Source organism: Liolophura sinensis, chromosome 7, assembly GCF_032854445.1.
Source record: "Liolophura sinensis isolate JHLJ2023 chromosome 7, CUHK_Ljap_v2, whole genome shotgun sequence".
Lineage (NCBI taxonomy): Eukaryota > Metazoa > Mollusca > Polyplacophora > Chitonida > Chitonidae > Liolophura > Liolophura sinensis.
In genome coordinates, this window is record NC_088301.1 from 24703753 (window position 1) to 24719448 (window position 15696).

The window sequence follows — 15696 nt, forward strand, 5'->3', positions numbered from 1 at the left end:
GCTTTAAACTGTGATGCTGTGAGTATCTGGTATATTACACGTGAACTGTCAGAAAATTTTGCAGTAAAACTGTCAGAACAGAAACAAACTGTAGCAAGAAGACGAATGACATTTCTATAGTATAACCTGATTTCATACATAAAGAATTGAGAAACAATTCATCTACAGCAGTTTTTCAAATCCATAATACAAGTACTTGTGAAATGAGTCAAGAGATAAGTTTTTTTCACATGCACGAATCCATATTACATCACAGTTCGAACAAAAACTTTGTTCACACGAGAATATAAAAGTAGAAAAAGTTCACATCATTCACAAGGGACACCATTAATAGGATCACCATTAATAGGGACACCACTAACAGGGACACCATTATTACGATCACCATTATTAGGATCACCATTAACAGGGACACCATTATTAGGATCACCATTAACAGGGACACCATTAACAGGGACACCATTATTAGGATCACCATTAACAGCAACACCATCATTAGGATCACCATTAACAGCAACACCATTATTAAGATCACCATTGATAGGAACACTATAAATAGGATCACCATTAACACGGACACCATCATTAGGATCACCATGAAAGGGACATCATTAACAGGGATGCCATTATTAGGGTCACCATTAACAGGGAAGCCATTATTAGTATCACCTTTAACAGGAACACCATTAATAGGGTCACCATGAACAGGAACACACTAATGGGATCACCATTATTAGGATCACCATTAACAGGAACACCAATATTGGGATCAATAAAGCCCACTATCTCACTATCTAATAATGTAATGCAAAAACTATGCAAACAAACAGTTTTGGCACCTTAAAATACACCTATCAAGTCAAAGTGAATAATGGAAAATGCCATCAGGCATGCATGGTGTTCATAACCAAAATAAACAGACTCGTCTTATTTCAAAGTCTGGAGTAAAGCAGTTTTTCAAATACAATGTTGACAACCAAATATAACACAAAAACGGGCATAAGTGTACATTTTAAAGCGATGTGACTCGTTTTCATCAGGCTTCTTCTTTGGTGGTAGAGACAAACAGTGGACAAATTATGGAGCTCTAAGGCAGAGCACTACTGTAGCATGCCTACATATTATTTTTAGTGACTCATCGGGTGATACCATTGTCAATTTTGGGGGTGCTATGCATCAGAAGACTTAGATGTGGACCACTTTTATGTATATAAAAAGATATGTGCTCAACAGATAATATACAAACATCTAACCCAAATTAAAAGAGACATTCAGATGCAGATTGAAACCAAACTATGTGAAACTCAGCTGGTCTCATGGAACATATTTGTAATCCTTATACAATTTTATATCACTTTATTTATTTAGCAAGCCATGAAGTTCTACCTGCCCGTAACAAAACAGTTAAAACCTGAGTGAAATAAGTCTCTTTCTCCTGTCTCCCTAGTTTCTTCCCCACTATACCTCTGACCATCAATGCATAAGTGAAATATCCTTGAGTATGACATCAAACATTTATCACATAAAGAAATAAATCTCTCTGTAGTATGGTAACTTCTAATCACATTCTTGTTATCTTACAACAGGACACAGCCACACCAAAAATGAGACAAATTCTTGAAATATATGGCAACAAAGCAGGCAGAGATATTCTAGAGTTGTCTGCCCCTCCCACATCTTAATTCTTCTTATGTTGTCAGCTGTGTTGATGCCTTTTTGAGTTGAAACCCTCGGCTCAGCTTGAGTTGACCCCCCAGTCATAGGGCAAGTGTTTCACCTTGTAGCCCCCTGTTGAGATGAGCTCTGATAGCTCTGATTTCTTCTTGCCATCTCCCATCCTCTTACACAGCCATTCCACAACCTACAATAAACACAGTTGCACATTAGCCATACTTTTATATGCCATACCATACTTTACATCAGTTATAATGATCTACCTGTTTTTAAGTTTTTGACATTTTCTCAATGTTGTCTATTTGCCATTTTCCATGAAAATCACCTTGACTTCATAGCTACATTATATTTGTTATGTAACATTGCATGCCAACAAAAAATGATTTTGTCTGCTCCACACTCTTCACATTGTGGCTACCTATACTTACCTGCATAGAATAAAAATTTTTCTGGATGGAAAACAAGAGCTAAGATTCCCTTAGTTGACTATTCATTTAACCGTTTCACATTTTACTTGAATATGTAAATATCAGATACCAACCATAAACTTTGGGAAAAATTTTCTTTCACTTGGAAATATTGTTGTTTTTTTTTTTTATCTAGCTGATACTGAACATTCAGACTTTATGTTGTTCCATATCCAAATTTTACAAATTGTTTAAACAAGTAGTGTGTCACTGGAAAAAAAAATAAACTGCCACTTTCAACCATACAGACACTTTAGAAGCTACCACAGCACACTAACCTGTTGGTTGTTCTCTCCAAAATCTTCCCTGTACCATTTAAATATCATAGACATTTTGACTTCCTTTTTGGCACTGTCAACATGGCAACCATCGTCCCCTTCCAGGAAAGCCTCTGCTGCCAGTTTGAGTTGATCATATATACCCTGGAACACGTAGCGTTAAGCAGACAATCTGAGAATTAATATATATATACACACCAGGCCGGTAACCTGGGTGTACATATAAACCCTGGTACCTGCCCCCATAGCTCAGCTGGTAGAGAGTCCGCTTCAGGTGGCGGTATATCCAGGATCAATCCTGGGTCTGGTCACACCTAAGATCTTAAAAGAGAAGTTGTAACTTCCTCACTTCAGCATAAACGACAAATGTAAATCTCAGAATTCATTGAATGCATATCCTAAACTTAGGCCTGGATTGGGTTGGTTTGAAGACTTGATCAGATGTTCCACAAAGTGAGTCTGTGCTGGTTGTAAGGAAACTAACACTCTTTAGGAAGTATTAGAATTTCTTGATCAAGCTTAAAGTTTATGCTATATTAAGCCGGGAACAAACTAAGCAGATTTTTTCACTTGTAGGGATGAACTTAATCGCCCGTGAATCATGCTAACGATATTCCCAGCATAGTTGATTGATTGTCTCGATCGCCGACATTCGCTCGAGATAACACACGATGCGGATACAGTGAAATCGCCAGCGTATTTCTTCACTAGTATCTGACATGCTTGATACAATTGAATTTAGGGGCGGACAAGACTGCTTGCTAAATACTCCGTCACCAGCGCAGACACACCAGATGGATATTTAGAAATTCACAAAATACGCCTGTACACGCAAAAAGATTCGTCTAGTGTGTTCCCGGCTTTGGTGGGAGGCCAGCTGTCTCCCAGATCACCTAAACTAAGAGCTTGGCATACACTGAAAAAGAAAACATGCAACACTCTATTACCTCTGTGGAGTAGGTTTGATTGGAGGACAACTTTTTGCCCCACACACCAAAGCAAAATGGATCAGAGGCTCTGGCTGGCTGAGGGCAATCTTGATCCGAGGGTCAGATTTGGAGAAAGGGCGAAATATCATACCTGTAAAGGTACAAACATCTTTTTATACTTGTTGGATTAATGGTGTTTTAATACACAGAAAAGTTGTTTGGTTACTACTAGTGCTTTGCAATGATCACATTGATGGAGGGGTTGGCACATGCATCAAGATACAAATATCTGCATAGTCGCACGAGCATCCATTATGCCAGGCAAAATCTCCAAAATTTTCATTTTCTTTGTCGGGTTTTGGCATGTCAATGAAGAAAATGTTGCTTCTGTCCTGTTTTAAATTTACTGGTTTGCTTCTGTGGGTGCTTTAGTGGTAATGTCTATCAGTTTTTCTCACTTTGTGTATCGACTGTCATGAAATATAGTCCGTGTTTCGGTTCATCACGAGACTCAGGATCATGAGACTGAGTTATCAATAGAGCCTACAGGTACAAAGCCCTATATGAACCACATAGCTGTTTTGTGGCTTACCAGCTGGGGAATTGAACCCGCAATCTAGGGGTTTTGAGCCAACCATCCTACCTCAAGATTAAAGGGAAATAGTGCTTATATATCCCCCTTTTATAGTCATTCTAGGCACCTTGTGATTACTGTTCTCGTGATTACTGTTGAACAGTCGAACACATACAGGGTCCACGAAAGCATCGTGCCCTTCTATAGAAGTAACCCCAGCAACCCTGATTGCAGCTCCAGGTGTGAAGGGGCTTATCAGCTGGGGATTTGAACCTGTGATCTCTGGGTTTTGAGTCAACAGTTCTACTACTTGACTAAAGGGCAATTCCCTCAAGTGCAGAGGTAGATAGCACTTATATGAATGTAATACCCTGTTACACTGAACATCTGTGAGTGTGCACAGAATGGGACATACGTGGGACACATAAAAAGCAAACTGTTATTTATGCCTGAGTTACAATATTATTTATTTATTTATCTATTTGATTGGTGTTTTATACGGTACTCAAGAATGCTTCACTTATATGAGGTTGGCCAGCATTATGGTGGGAAAAAAACAGAACCAGTGGTAAACCTGTAAACACAAGATCATCTTCAGAATGCTTGTAGACCTTTTCAAGTAGGACCGGACAGGAAGCCTGCATGAGCTGGACTTGAACTCACAGGGGCCGTATTGGTGAGAAGCTCCAGGGCTGTTGTGCTGTGCTAGCACACTAACCACTAGGACACAGCTAGAGGCCACTCGCTACAAAGACTTTGGGTTAAAAAGCCCAGCTCAATTCTGTTTTTTTTTTTTTATATGTATATTTCAAGTAAAAACTATGCTCAAGCCCAGTTGAATTCTTCGATGTGATAAAGATATAAAATGTACGAAATTTGTCTAATCATGTGCAAGTGCCGAGGGTTTCAGTATTTTAACATATGCCACGTGAGTCTGTTTATCCCAAAGCGAAGAAATCTTGGTTTTACACTCCAAACAGTTATCTCCCTTTAAAATTACAAGGTAACTTTTAACTACGTTTCAATTTTAACTATGTTCACCTGTCTACTTTCAAAATTTTTACACAGAAAGGTTAAGGTTATCCCTTTGTAGCACATTCAACTTTACAGCTTCCCCAAGATTAACTGCCCACACTACTGCATAAAGGTAGCTCTTCGCCCAACTTACCCACTCCTTTCCTGTTCCCTCGAAGAACCCCGTTTTCTATGTCCTGAAGAGAGTAGGGGTAACCTCCAATAATGTACCTGACGGTGTTGAAAAACTGAAATGAAAGTCATGGAATGTTCATTGACTCTTATCTGCACATGCAAATGTACATGCTAAAATTGCTGTATGTTCATGTAGATAAGAACATGCTTGCCACCACATGTATGTACTTCATCCATTAGCCATGTCATTATGTATACCTGTGGTTATGTGATCATGCACTTAGCCATGTCAGTATGTATACCTGTGGTTATGTGATCATGCACTTAGCCATGTCAGTATGTATATCTGTGGCTATGTGATCAAGCACTTAGCCATGTCAGTATGTATACCTGTGGTTATGTGATCAAGCACTTAGCCATGTCAGTATGTATACCTGTGGTTATGTGATCATGCACTTAGCCATGTCAGTATGTATACCTGTGGTTATGTGATCATGCACTTAGCCATGTCAGTATGTATATCTGTGGCTATGTGATCAAGCACTTAGCCATGTCAGTATGTACACCTGTGGCTATGTGATCAAGCACTTAGCCATGTCAGTATGTACACCTGTGGTTATGTGATCATGCACTTAGCCATGTCAGTATGTATACCTGTGGTTATGTGATCATGCACTTAGCCATGTCAGTATGTATACCTGTGGCTATGTGATCAAGCACTTAGCCATGTCAGTATGTATACCTGTGGCTATGTGATCAAGCACTTAGCCATGTCAGTATGTATACCTGTGGCTATGTGATCATGCACTTAGCCATGTCAGTATGTATACCTGTGGCTATGTGATCAAGCACTTAGCCATGTCAGTATGTATACCTGTGGTTATGTGATCAAGCACTTAGCCATGTCAGTATGTATACCTGTGGTTATGTGATCAAGCACTTAGCCATGTCAGTATGTATACCTGTGGTTATGTGATCATGCACTTAGCCATGTCAGTATGTATACCTGTGGCTATGTGATCAAGCACTTAGCCATGTCAGTATGTATACCTGTGGCTATGTGATCAAGCACTTAGCCATGTCAGTATGTATACCTGTGGCTATGTGATCAAGCACTTAGCCATGTCAGTATGTATACCTGTGGCTATGTGATCAAGCACTTAGCCATGTCAGTATGTATACCTGTGGCTATGTGATCATGCACTTAGCCATGTCAGTATGTATACCTGTGGCTATGTGATCAAGCACTTAGCCATGTCAGTATGTATACCTGTGGCTATGTGATCATGCACTTAGCCATGTCAGTATGTATACCTGTGGCTATGTGATCAAGCACTTAGCCATGTCAGTATGTATACCTGTGGTTATGTGATCAAGCACTTAGCCATGTCAGTATGTATACCTGTGGTTATGTGATCATGCACTTAACCATGTCAGTATGTATACCTGTGGCTATGTGATCAAGCACTTAGCCATGTCAGTATGTATACCTGTGGCTATGTGATCAAGCACTTAGCCATGTCAGTATGTATACCTGTGGCTATGTGATCAAGCACTTAGCCATGTCAGTATGTATACCTGTGGCTATGTGATCAAGCACTTAGCCATGTCAGTATGTATATCTGTGGCTATGCGATCATGCACTTAGCCATGTCAGTATGTATATCTGTGGCTATGCGATCATGCACTTAGCCATGTCAGTATGTATACCTGTGGCTATGCGATCATGCACTTAGCCATGTCAGTGTGTATACCTGTGGCTATGTGATCATGCACTTAGCCATGTCATTATGTATACCTGTCATCAAATTCACTGTCAACTTAAAATGATACACTCACCTTGTATCGCTGCCATAGGTTGACAGGCGGTCCCCGCACCACATTGGCATGGATGACTAAAGCATTGTAAATGTTGATGAAGAATGACAGTTTTTCCTCCACAGTGGCATTTTCAATTTTCACCCGATGAAGTTCACGTGTTAGTCGCACGTACGTCTCAAACTCGGAACTATTGGCTATGCCGGAATAGTTGACTTTCTGAAAGGATGGAATGAAGTCTGTGAGATAGGTATTATCCCTCAGTGAAATGACAGCTTGCCTTTAAAGGCCCTATACCGAAATGGTCCTATGGTACATGCACTTTTGCTCAGCTTGGGTCTTGTTTCATTTTAACACATTCTTGTCCCTGACATATATAATTTAGTTAAGGAGATGAATAACTAATAATAAGTAAAATGGAGGACAATTATTAACTGAAATCTAATGCATTAGAAAAACTTTTTGGAGAAAATTGCATACAAAATTTTCAAACGCTATTATCGATTTTATGACACATTTTGCTTGATTCTGACTGCTTCATCCACCTAATATGATACATCCACGATATGATACAGACAGCCTGGGGTTAAGACTGCATCAGAGGGGAAAAAACATCAAAAGATTGAGATCAGTTATTATTCTCAAATTAATAATTGCCTGTCCAACACAGCAACAACACAAGCCATGAGGATTTGGCAAAAATTTGACAAAAAAAAAAAAAATCCAAAAAAAATCAGACCAGATATTAAGAACAACTTTTAGCTTGGAACAAACTATTTTAAAATTATTGTGGTTATTTAAAACAGCCATTTAATACAGCTGTATTTTTCTGCTGTAATTTCAGTAGAAATGCATCATAATCAAGTCTGTATATTCTGCTTCAAAATAACTAATTATAAGATTGGCATACATGTATAAGTCAGCAGTTTAGGTAAACTTATAAAAAAAAAAACAGTAAGGTTTGCCAGCAACAAGCAGATGGTTGTGGGTTTCCCCTGGACTCTGCCCGGTTTCCTCTTGTTGGCTGCTGTCGTATAAGTGAAATATTCATGGGTACGGTGTTAAGTACCAATCAAATAAAATAAATAAACATAAAAAAAAACATATAAAAAGATGACTGATAATGTCTACTTCGGACTCACCTTGCCATCAGCACTGAGGAAAGCATTGTAAATTTTCAAAATCAGTTTTCTGATTTCCTCTCCAAGTTCACTCACTGGTAACAGAGAAAGATTTGGAGAAGTGAAATAGAAGATAAGAAGATTTCATTACAATCTGAAACAGAAACAATAATGTAAATCGGGAGCCTCCACGGCTCATTGCAGCGCTTTGACACAGGAGCCTCTCACCTATGTGGTCACTGTGAATCAAGTCCAGCTCATGCTATCTTCCTTTTCGGCTGTACATGGGAAGGCCTTCCAGCAACCTGTGGATAGTCGACTGGCCGATAATCAACTGACGTCTTTCATACGTGAAATATTCTTGAGTACGGCATGAAACACCAATCAAATAAATAACTCAAATAATGTGAACCATTATGAAATTACCCTATAAAAAGTTTTCACGGAACTCAATTACTATTAACTGAATCTTGCACCTCAGAACTCGGCAGGTATAAGACACTAGTTAGCTTCTTGATCCAGAGCAGCAAAGTACCGCATTTAACGCAATATGTATGTATGTATGCTTGGGGTTTGACGTCGTACTTAACAAGTTTTCAGTGATATGACAAAGAGTTGTTAGGTCTGTGTACATGTATTGTGTCTTCTTGTGGCAGGGTGAGTCCACTGAAGCATCATGTCGAAGACACCAGCCATGACACCCCATCCAGTCACATTACACTGACACCTGGCCAACCAGTCATGTTTCCTTGCTCTAACCTCTCAGTGCTGAGTGCCAAGTGAGGCAGCAGCAAGTACAATTTTTAAAGTCTTTGATATGAACCAATCTGGCTTTGATAATACAATATGAAATAATATTCCTTATAAGCTGACGATCATTACAAATATATCTACTGATTAATAAACTTAGGGGCCTCCGTGGCTCAGTTGGTTAGCGCGCTAGCCAATGCGGTCTCACCAATGCGGTCGCTGTGAGTTCAAGTCCAGCTCATGCTGGCTTCCTCTCTGGCCGTACGTGGGAAGGTCTATCAGCAACCTGCGGATGGTCATGGGTTTCCCTCGGACTTTGCCCGGTTTCCACCCACCATAATGCTGGTCGCCGTCGTATAAGTGAAATATTCTTGAGTATGGCGTAAAACACCAATCAAATAAATAAATAAATAAATAAATAAATTATGAAACTGCTTCTTCATTTCACCTTCACAATAAACCAACTCTATACATACAAGATCCTCATTTATAAAACCAGAATATTAAAGTTATGCTTTAATAGTAATTTTGAAGATACATACATGTTGGTATGTAAATAAAATAACCATGTATTACATTGGAGCCTCATACTTTTCCACACATGAAATGTAACATATCCATTTGCCTGTAGTAATATTAGATTTGACCTATTCGGCTTGAGGTGTTTGTTTTTCAATCCCGAGACAGAAGGTGCAGGTTCAATACAGCCCTTGGACCACAGCTTAATTTTGGGATCTTGGAGACAGTAAGACATCAACGACATTCCCATGGCCGTCTGTCCAGTTTAATCATTTAATGAAGATCTCTTATCTTCCACCAATATGGTGTGCATGCACTGTATCTACATGTATATGTTATGTGGAAAAGTTTGTCAGTACCTTGCAAAAGGTTGGTGGTTTACCATAAGCACCCCTCAGCCCATAAAACTAAATCTCATGTTATAAAAATGAAAAATTCTTGAGCAAGCCATTAAACAACGATCAAATAAACAAATAAACAAATAAGCATTCGACTTGAAATGAGAAATTTACTAATAACACAAGGATCATACCTGGTCTGGGTTCACATTCAGAGAGTGGCCCAGCGTTTAATGCGCTGGACTCGTCGTCTTGCAACAGCCTGTAGAACATATCAGCTGAATCCTCAAACTCCTGAGTGGACTTCAGGTTGTGGCCAAAGTGCTGGTTAATTAATTCCTGACCCATTTCTCTCGCTCTTTCCCGGTCTGTGGTAGAAAGGCACATTTCAACTCCTCCATTCTTTTATTTCCTTCACCAAGCCCTGTTTGCTTCATATATTAATTAGTACATTCTCTCTAAGTCTTCTCCATGCAGCTTGTAATGCCTTCCAGATATTATCATCATGTTATAAAGGCAAAATAAACAAAAAAAAAAACAAAAAAAAAATATATTTTCATGAAGCTTTTCATCATTACATCATCCCTACTGTGTGGAGAAAGGTAACTTGCCAAGACAAAATCATATCAAGTTACTCATTTTGCTTTATTTTGAGTTCTATTCATCTTTCAAAGTTGTTTTGTGCTTTGTTACAATGATATATCTTGCATCAAAAAACATCAGTTCCTGCACCAGAAGAAATGTTTTATGACCTTTATTAAAATTCAAAATGTCAATAAATTACTTTTGACAGTTGGATAATCCATTGTCATTTAAATTTGTATACCATATTGTTTTGCTGGCTCCGCTCAATGTTGCCTGCCTCACTGAAACATCTAGAATGGTCTTGATAATGATGAAATTCTACATCCGCAGCATTATAACCTTATAATCATTCATCTACTCATATGACGAAGACACCAGACATGACACCTCACTCAGCAATGGCAATGCTGAAACCTTGTGTCAACTGAACAGGGCATAAACATGTACATCATTTTTTTTGGCGGGGGGGGGGGGGGGGATGTCTTTGATAGTGATCGCGTCTAGGGACACCTCACCATTTGAGTAACATAGCATCTTTACTCAGACATGTGGATTTACATGTCCATGAACGTCTGTGTAGGTAAGCCCAGTATCTTACCTAAACCCTTGTTTTTCTCCACCCAGTCAATAAAGTCTTTCCCAGTGAAAGAGTTTTTGTGAGTCTTTAAGCCTTTGCGATGGTCTTTGATGATACCGCTGTTTTCTATCTCCTTCACTAACTTGGCATACTCGTCCAGTTCACAGGTAAAGCCGGCTGTGTCTGAATGGAATACACATGTTCACACATACATTTACCCAGATATCAATACATTTACCCAGATATCAATACATTTACCCAGACATCAATACATTTACCCAGATATCAATACATTTACCCAGATACCAATACATTAACCCAGATATCAAAACATTTACCCAGATACCAATACATTTACCCACATATCAAAACATTTACCCAAATATCAATACATTTACCCAGATATCAATACATTTACCCAGATATCAATACACTTACCCAGATATCAATACATTTACCCAGATACCAATACATTTACCCAGATATCAAAACATTTACCCAAATATCAATACATTTACCCAGATATCAATACATTTACCCACATATCAATACACTTACCCAGATATCAATACATTTACCCAGATATGAAAACATTTACCCAGATATCAATACATTTACCAAGATATCAATACATTTACCCAAATATCAATACACTTACCAAGATATCAATACATTTACACATTTAAAGAGGACTGCCTCACACTCCACTGCTTTTCGGGCCTTTTTTGACAATAAGCAATCAATAGCAATTTATTTATTTGTCCTATGCCATACTCAAGACTATTTCACTTATATGATGATGGCCAGCATTATGGTGGGAGAGAAAACTTGGCAGAGCCCAGGGAGAACAAAATTGCAAAGAAAATATGACCTCACTTTGTGAGTGTGAGGTTTGTCAGTTACTTGCTAAAGGCTGGTGGTTTAACCTGGGCAGTCCAGTTCTCAAAATTATCAGAAACTGTTCCTGAACAGAAGTGACAATAGCACAAATACATGTACAGCCTTGAACATGACTCAAATGATGAATTAAAAAGGTGGAAATGACCATTATTAGTTACCTGCATGGTCACTTATATGACAACCAGTATGATATTTGGCAAAGCCTCACCAAATAATGTTACTCTGAGAAAAATGGCCATTCCAAGCATATGCTATTGCCTTAAAGGAAAAGAGAAAGGCTACTGCCTTAAAGGAAAAGAGAAAGGCTATTGCCTTAAAGGAAATCCAAGATTGCTGACAGCAGCCATACTGCATTACATATTAAAATGAAACTTAATGCAAACAGTTCTCACACTGACCTTAAATATGTGTAAATATGTGCTTGATTGGTTGAAAACCGTTGACAAGATGACAGTGACAAACAAACAGCGGTATGGAAAGCATCTCCATGGCCCCACATAATCAGGACTTTCCTGGACAATCACACATACCTGCATCTTTAACAGCAGTGGACGGGTCTGGGGGGACTGGAGCATCAGAAGGGGGCTCATTGTGACGGACAATCACACATACCTGCATCTTTAACAGCAGTGGACGGGTCTGGGGGGACTGGAGCACCAGAAGGGGGCTCATTGTGACGGACAATCTCAACAAGCTCATGGAACTTCTCCTTGTCTTCAACCTGTACAAATATAAAATTATATGACATCAAAGAAAATGTTCTGAATGTCCACTGCAGGTGTAAATCAGCAGTATAGTTTTCCATGTTGCTTATTCACAGGCCTGGCAGTAGAGAAGCAGTCATAGAGTTCTGAAATGGATCATATATGTGTGAAACGATTTATCTGATTGACACTTTAAGTGTCAGCTTCAAATTACAGCTTTTTGTGTGTTGATACAAAAGAAATATACTGTATTGTCCAAAATTAAAAAAACAACAGTTTTGCACACATATCACTGAAAATCAAAATTCTGTGTCCATGTATGACGAGTCAGCTACAAAGCATTGTTTAATCTTGGTAACTGTATTATCCCAAAAATGTTAATCGATTACCCCAAAAGTGCATCTAAATCCAATATAACATGAAAACAGATAAAAAAAGTTAAGAAAAGATCTAAAATTTGTAAATTAGCTCAAAATTTAGCTTTACTGGAATGTACTTTTACATACTGGTGTCCATTTAAACTGGCATTTAAGAACTTTCTGCATTTTCAGGACATGCAGAAAGATGGACACTCATTTTTTAAAGTTTGCCCACTTTTTCAGATAAAGGACAAGAAAAGACATATTTTACAAAAATTTAAGATTTCTTAACTATTAGTGTACCTCGCAGGAGAAAGTCAGCTTAAAAATCTCCCAGTCTGCACTGTGCAAGCTGTACAGGCCCATGTTTACAAATATCCAGTTTGTATCCAAAAGGCAACAATGTTAGTTACTAAGTATTACATTTGTCTACTTTGTATAGGTCAGACACAGTGTCAGGTAGAGAAAGACCTCTATATCACAGGTCTTCACTGAAAGAAAAGTTTGTCAGGTGACATTCACTGGACTGTTCCATTTAGGTACACAGGGATATTAAGCTGGTTGGTGTAATAAAAACAAAAAACCTCACTTAAAATTGTGAGAAATCCGAATCAATCAATTTTGTGTTTACATATGAGAACAAATCAATTCAAGAACATTCCTGCAAGGTTTAACAAATATTTTTTTTTTAACACCACCTTAAGATATACAAAATGCAGTCCAAACTAAACTTTTAAATGAAAAAAAAAATTACAACTAAAAATTTTTTATTTATTACACAACACCTTTAAGATGTATGAACAGTCCAAACATTTTAATTAAAACTAAAAATAATAAGCAAATTCTTACAGAAGAGTTACACAATTTTTAATGAAAATATACATGTGTTACATGTTTTCTACTATTCATTATATTGTGTGTAAGTTGTTGAGTTCAGGTTAGATAAGTGGGTCAGCTAACCCATGTCAACACCTCTGATCATATCAGCCTAAGGTCAGCCATGTGACATAAAAACACTGGCATTACCAGCTTACCAGGTCAAGGTGTAAGTATGGAGAGATATCAGATATAAGATAAAAAATATTCCCTTTTTCTCAACAATGCAAACCTCATGAAAAATGAAGCTAGTTGCCCTTTGTCGTTTCCAGAGAAAAAATGCCTTTACTTCTTTTAACTGCCACAGCTATCAAAAAGAAAAACAAACTATTTTGCAAATCAGGCAGGCGAGAAAAGATGGGAAGAACAGCCATAGGAAACAATCTCTGTTTTTTTTTTTTTTTTTTTTTGTGAGGCCTAAATGCCAGTAAACTACCCAGCTCCTAAACACAGCAATAAGGTGAAAATATATTGTCTGTGTATCTGTATATTACATGTAGTCACTCCCTTGCCAGGAAGTTTATCAGGACATTACATATTTAATCTGGGAATCCTTAAACAAGTTAGGTGTCATTTTGACAGGCCTTTCTTTATATTCTTTCGAGAATAATTATTTCCAATCAGTGCAGCAGCACTATACTGGTTTACCTATTACACCGTAAACATCAGGTCAGTCCATTAACTACAGCTATAGTTTCTGTTGCCACAGCTACCTAGTACCAGTTATTTATTGATTTTTCCACCTGTGCATGTATAGGTGAATGCTGTACACATGTACATGTATGTAAGATTATGTGAAAGTACATGTATGTGCAAAGGCCGAGCACACTGATATACAACTGACAAAACATGCATTAGGCTACTCAACTAAAAATCCTCCGGCTGTACATGGGAAGACCAGCAGCCTGCGGATGGTCGTGGGTTTCCCCTGGGCTCTGCCCGGTTTCATCCCACCATAATGCTGGATGCCGTCATATATGTGAAATGTGAGGCCCAAATTCAGATTGCATAGTAGATATAGCATATATACATGTAGGTGACTGAATTCAGGCCAGAAGATAGACAATGCGCAATAACTGTTGTCATCAGTTTCTTATTACCGGCAGCAGTATATAAATCTGTTACACTATCTTGAAACTTGAAAGATTTAAACTTGTTAAAGAGACATAAATGTTTCTCTACTGTCTAGCAGGGAGTGAGATACATGTAAGTGAGAGGACTAAATTAGCTGATATCTAATTAATTATTCAGGTGGGGATGGGCAGGATGATAAGGCAATATTATTGATATTGATATGTCAATATAAACAAAATACTCCCCCCAACTCCCAACCTACCTCTCTTTATCATATTCTGAGAATTGTCACTTATATATACACTTCTATTTTTCTAAAATACCCTGAGATAAGTACTTCAAACTTTGAAAGTGTAAACAACAAATAAAATCAGTAAATGTCATACGCCCATTGAATGTTCTCACCAGCTTTTGGAGATCATCATTTCCTCCGACGTGCACATTGTTGAAGAAGATCTGGGGCACAGTTTTCTTGCCGGTCCTGTCGATGACTTCTTGCCGACACTGAGGGAACGCTTCTAGGCTAATGTCAGTATACGGTAGATTGTGAGAGTGTAGAGTGTTTTTCGCCCTCATACAATGAGGACAGCCCAATATGGAGTACACCAGTATTCTCCCCTTGATGTCTTCCATGATCCGCCGTGGTATGAATGACACAGACCTTCTTGGCACAGGTAGATAAAGCCAAGACTGAACGTATCGCGAGGCCCACGCGATGACGCGGAGTGAGCTGAACCATGTCCGGCTTAATACAGTAAACATTTCACACAACACGGAAGTAAATCGATCAACCGACTGCCATGTCCGAGTTCTCCTTGCTGAGTTATCCCCCCCTGACCCAGAGAATTCACTTGACGGGAAAGTGGCCACACATACGCCACATCAACGTCAGATTTGGAAATTTATAGTTATAGCAGTTGGTTGCTAAGCGTGCTGGATGCTATAATAATATCTCTGTACATTTCTTTATACGTGAAACCTAAAGGGCTGTTATGGGAATATAT

General features: G+C 38.5%; 1 protein-coding gene across 1 annotated transcript; it reads right to left on the minus strand.

Moving 5' to 3' along the window:
• On the minus strand, positions 1-15448 carry LOC135470445 (uncharacterized). Its single transcript, XM_064749399.1, is given in 11 exon segments — positions 1-1861; positions 2420-2563; positions 3367-3383; positions 3386-3499; positions 5091-5184; positions 6911-7108; positions 8032-8105; positions 9812-9985; positions 10801-10962; positions 12292-12400; positions 15098-15448. Coding segments are annotated over 11 exon segments (1440 nt in total). The 5' UTR covers positions 15326-15448; the 3' UTR covers positions 1-1735.
• Between the last annotated feature and the right edge of the window lie 248 nt (positions 15449-15696).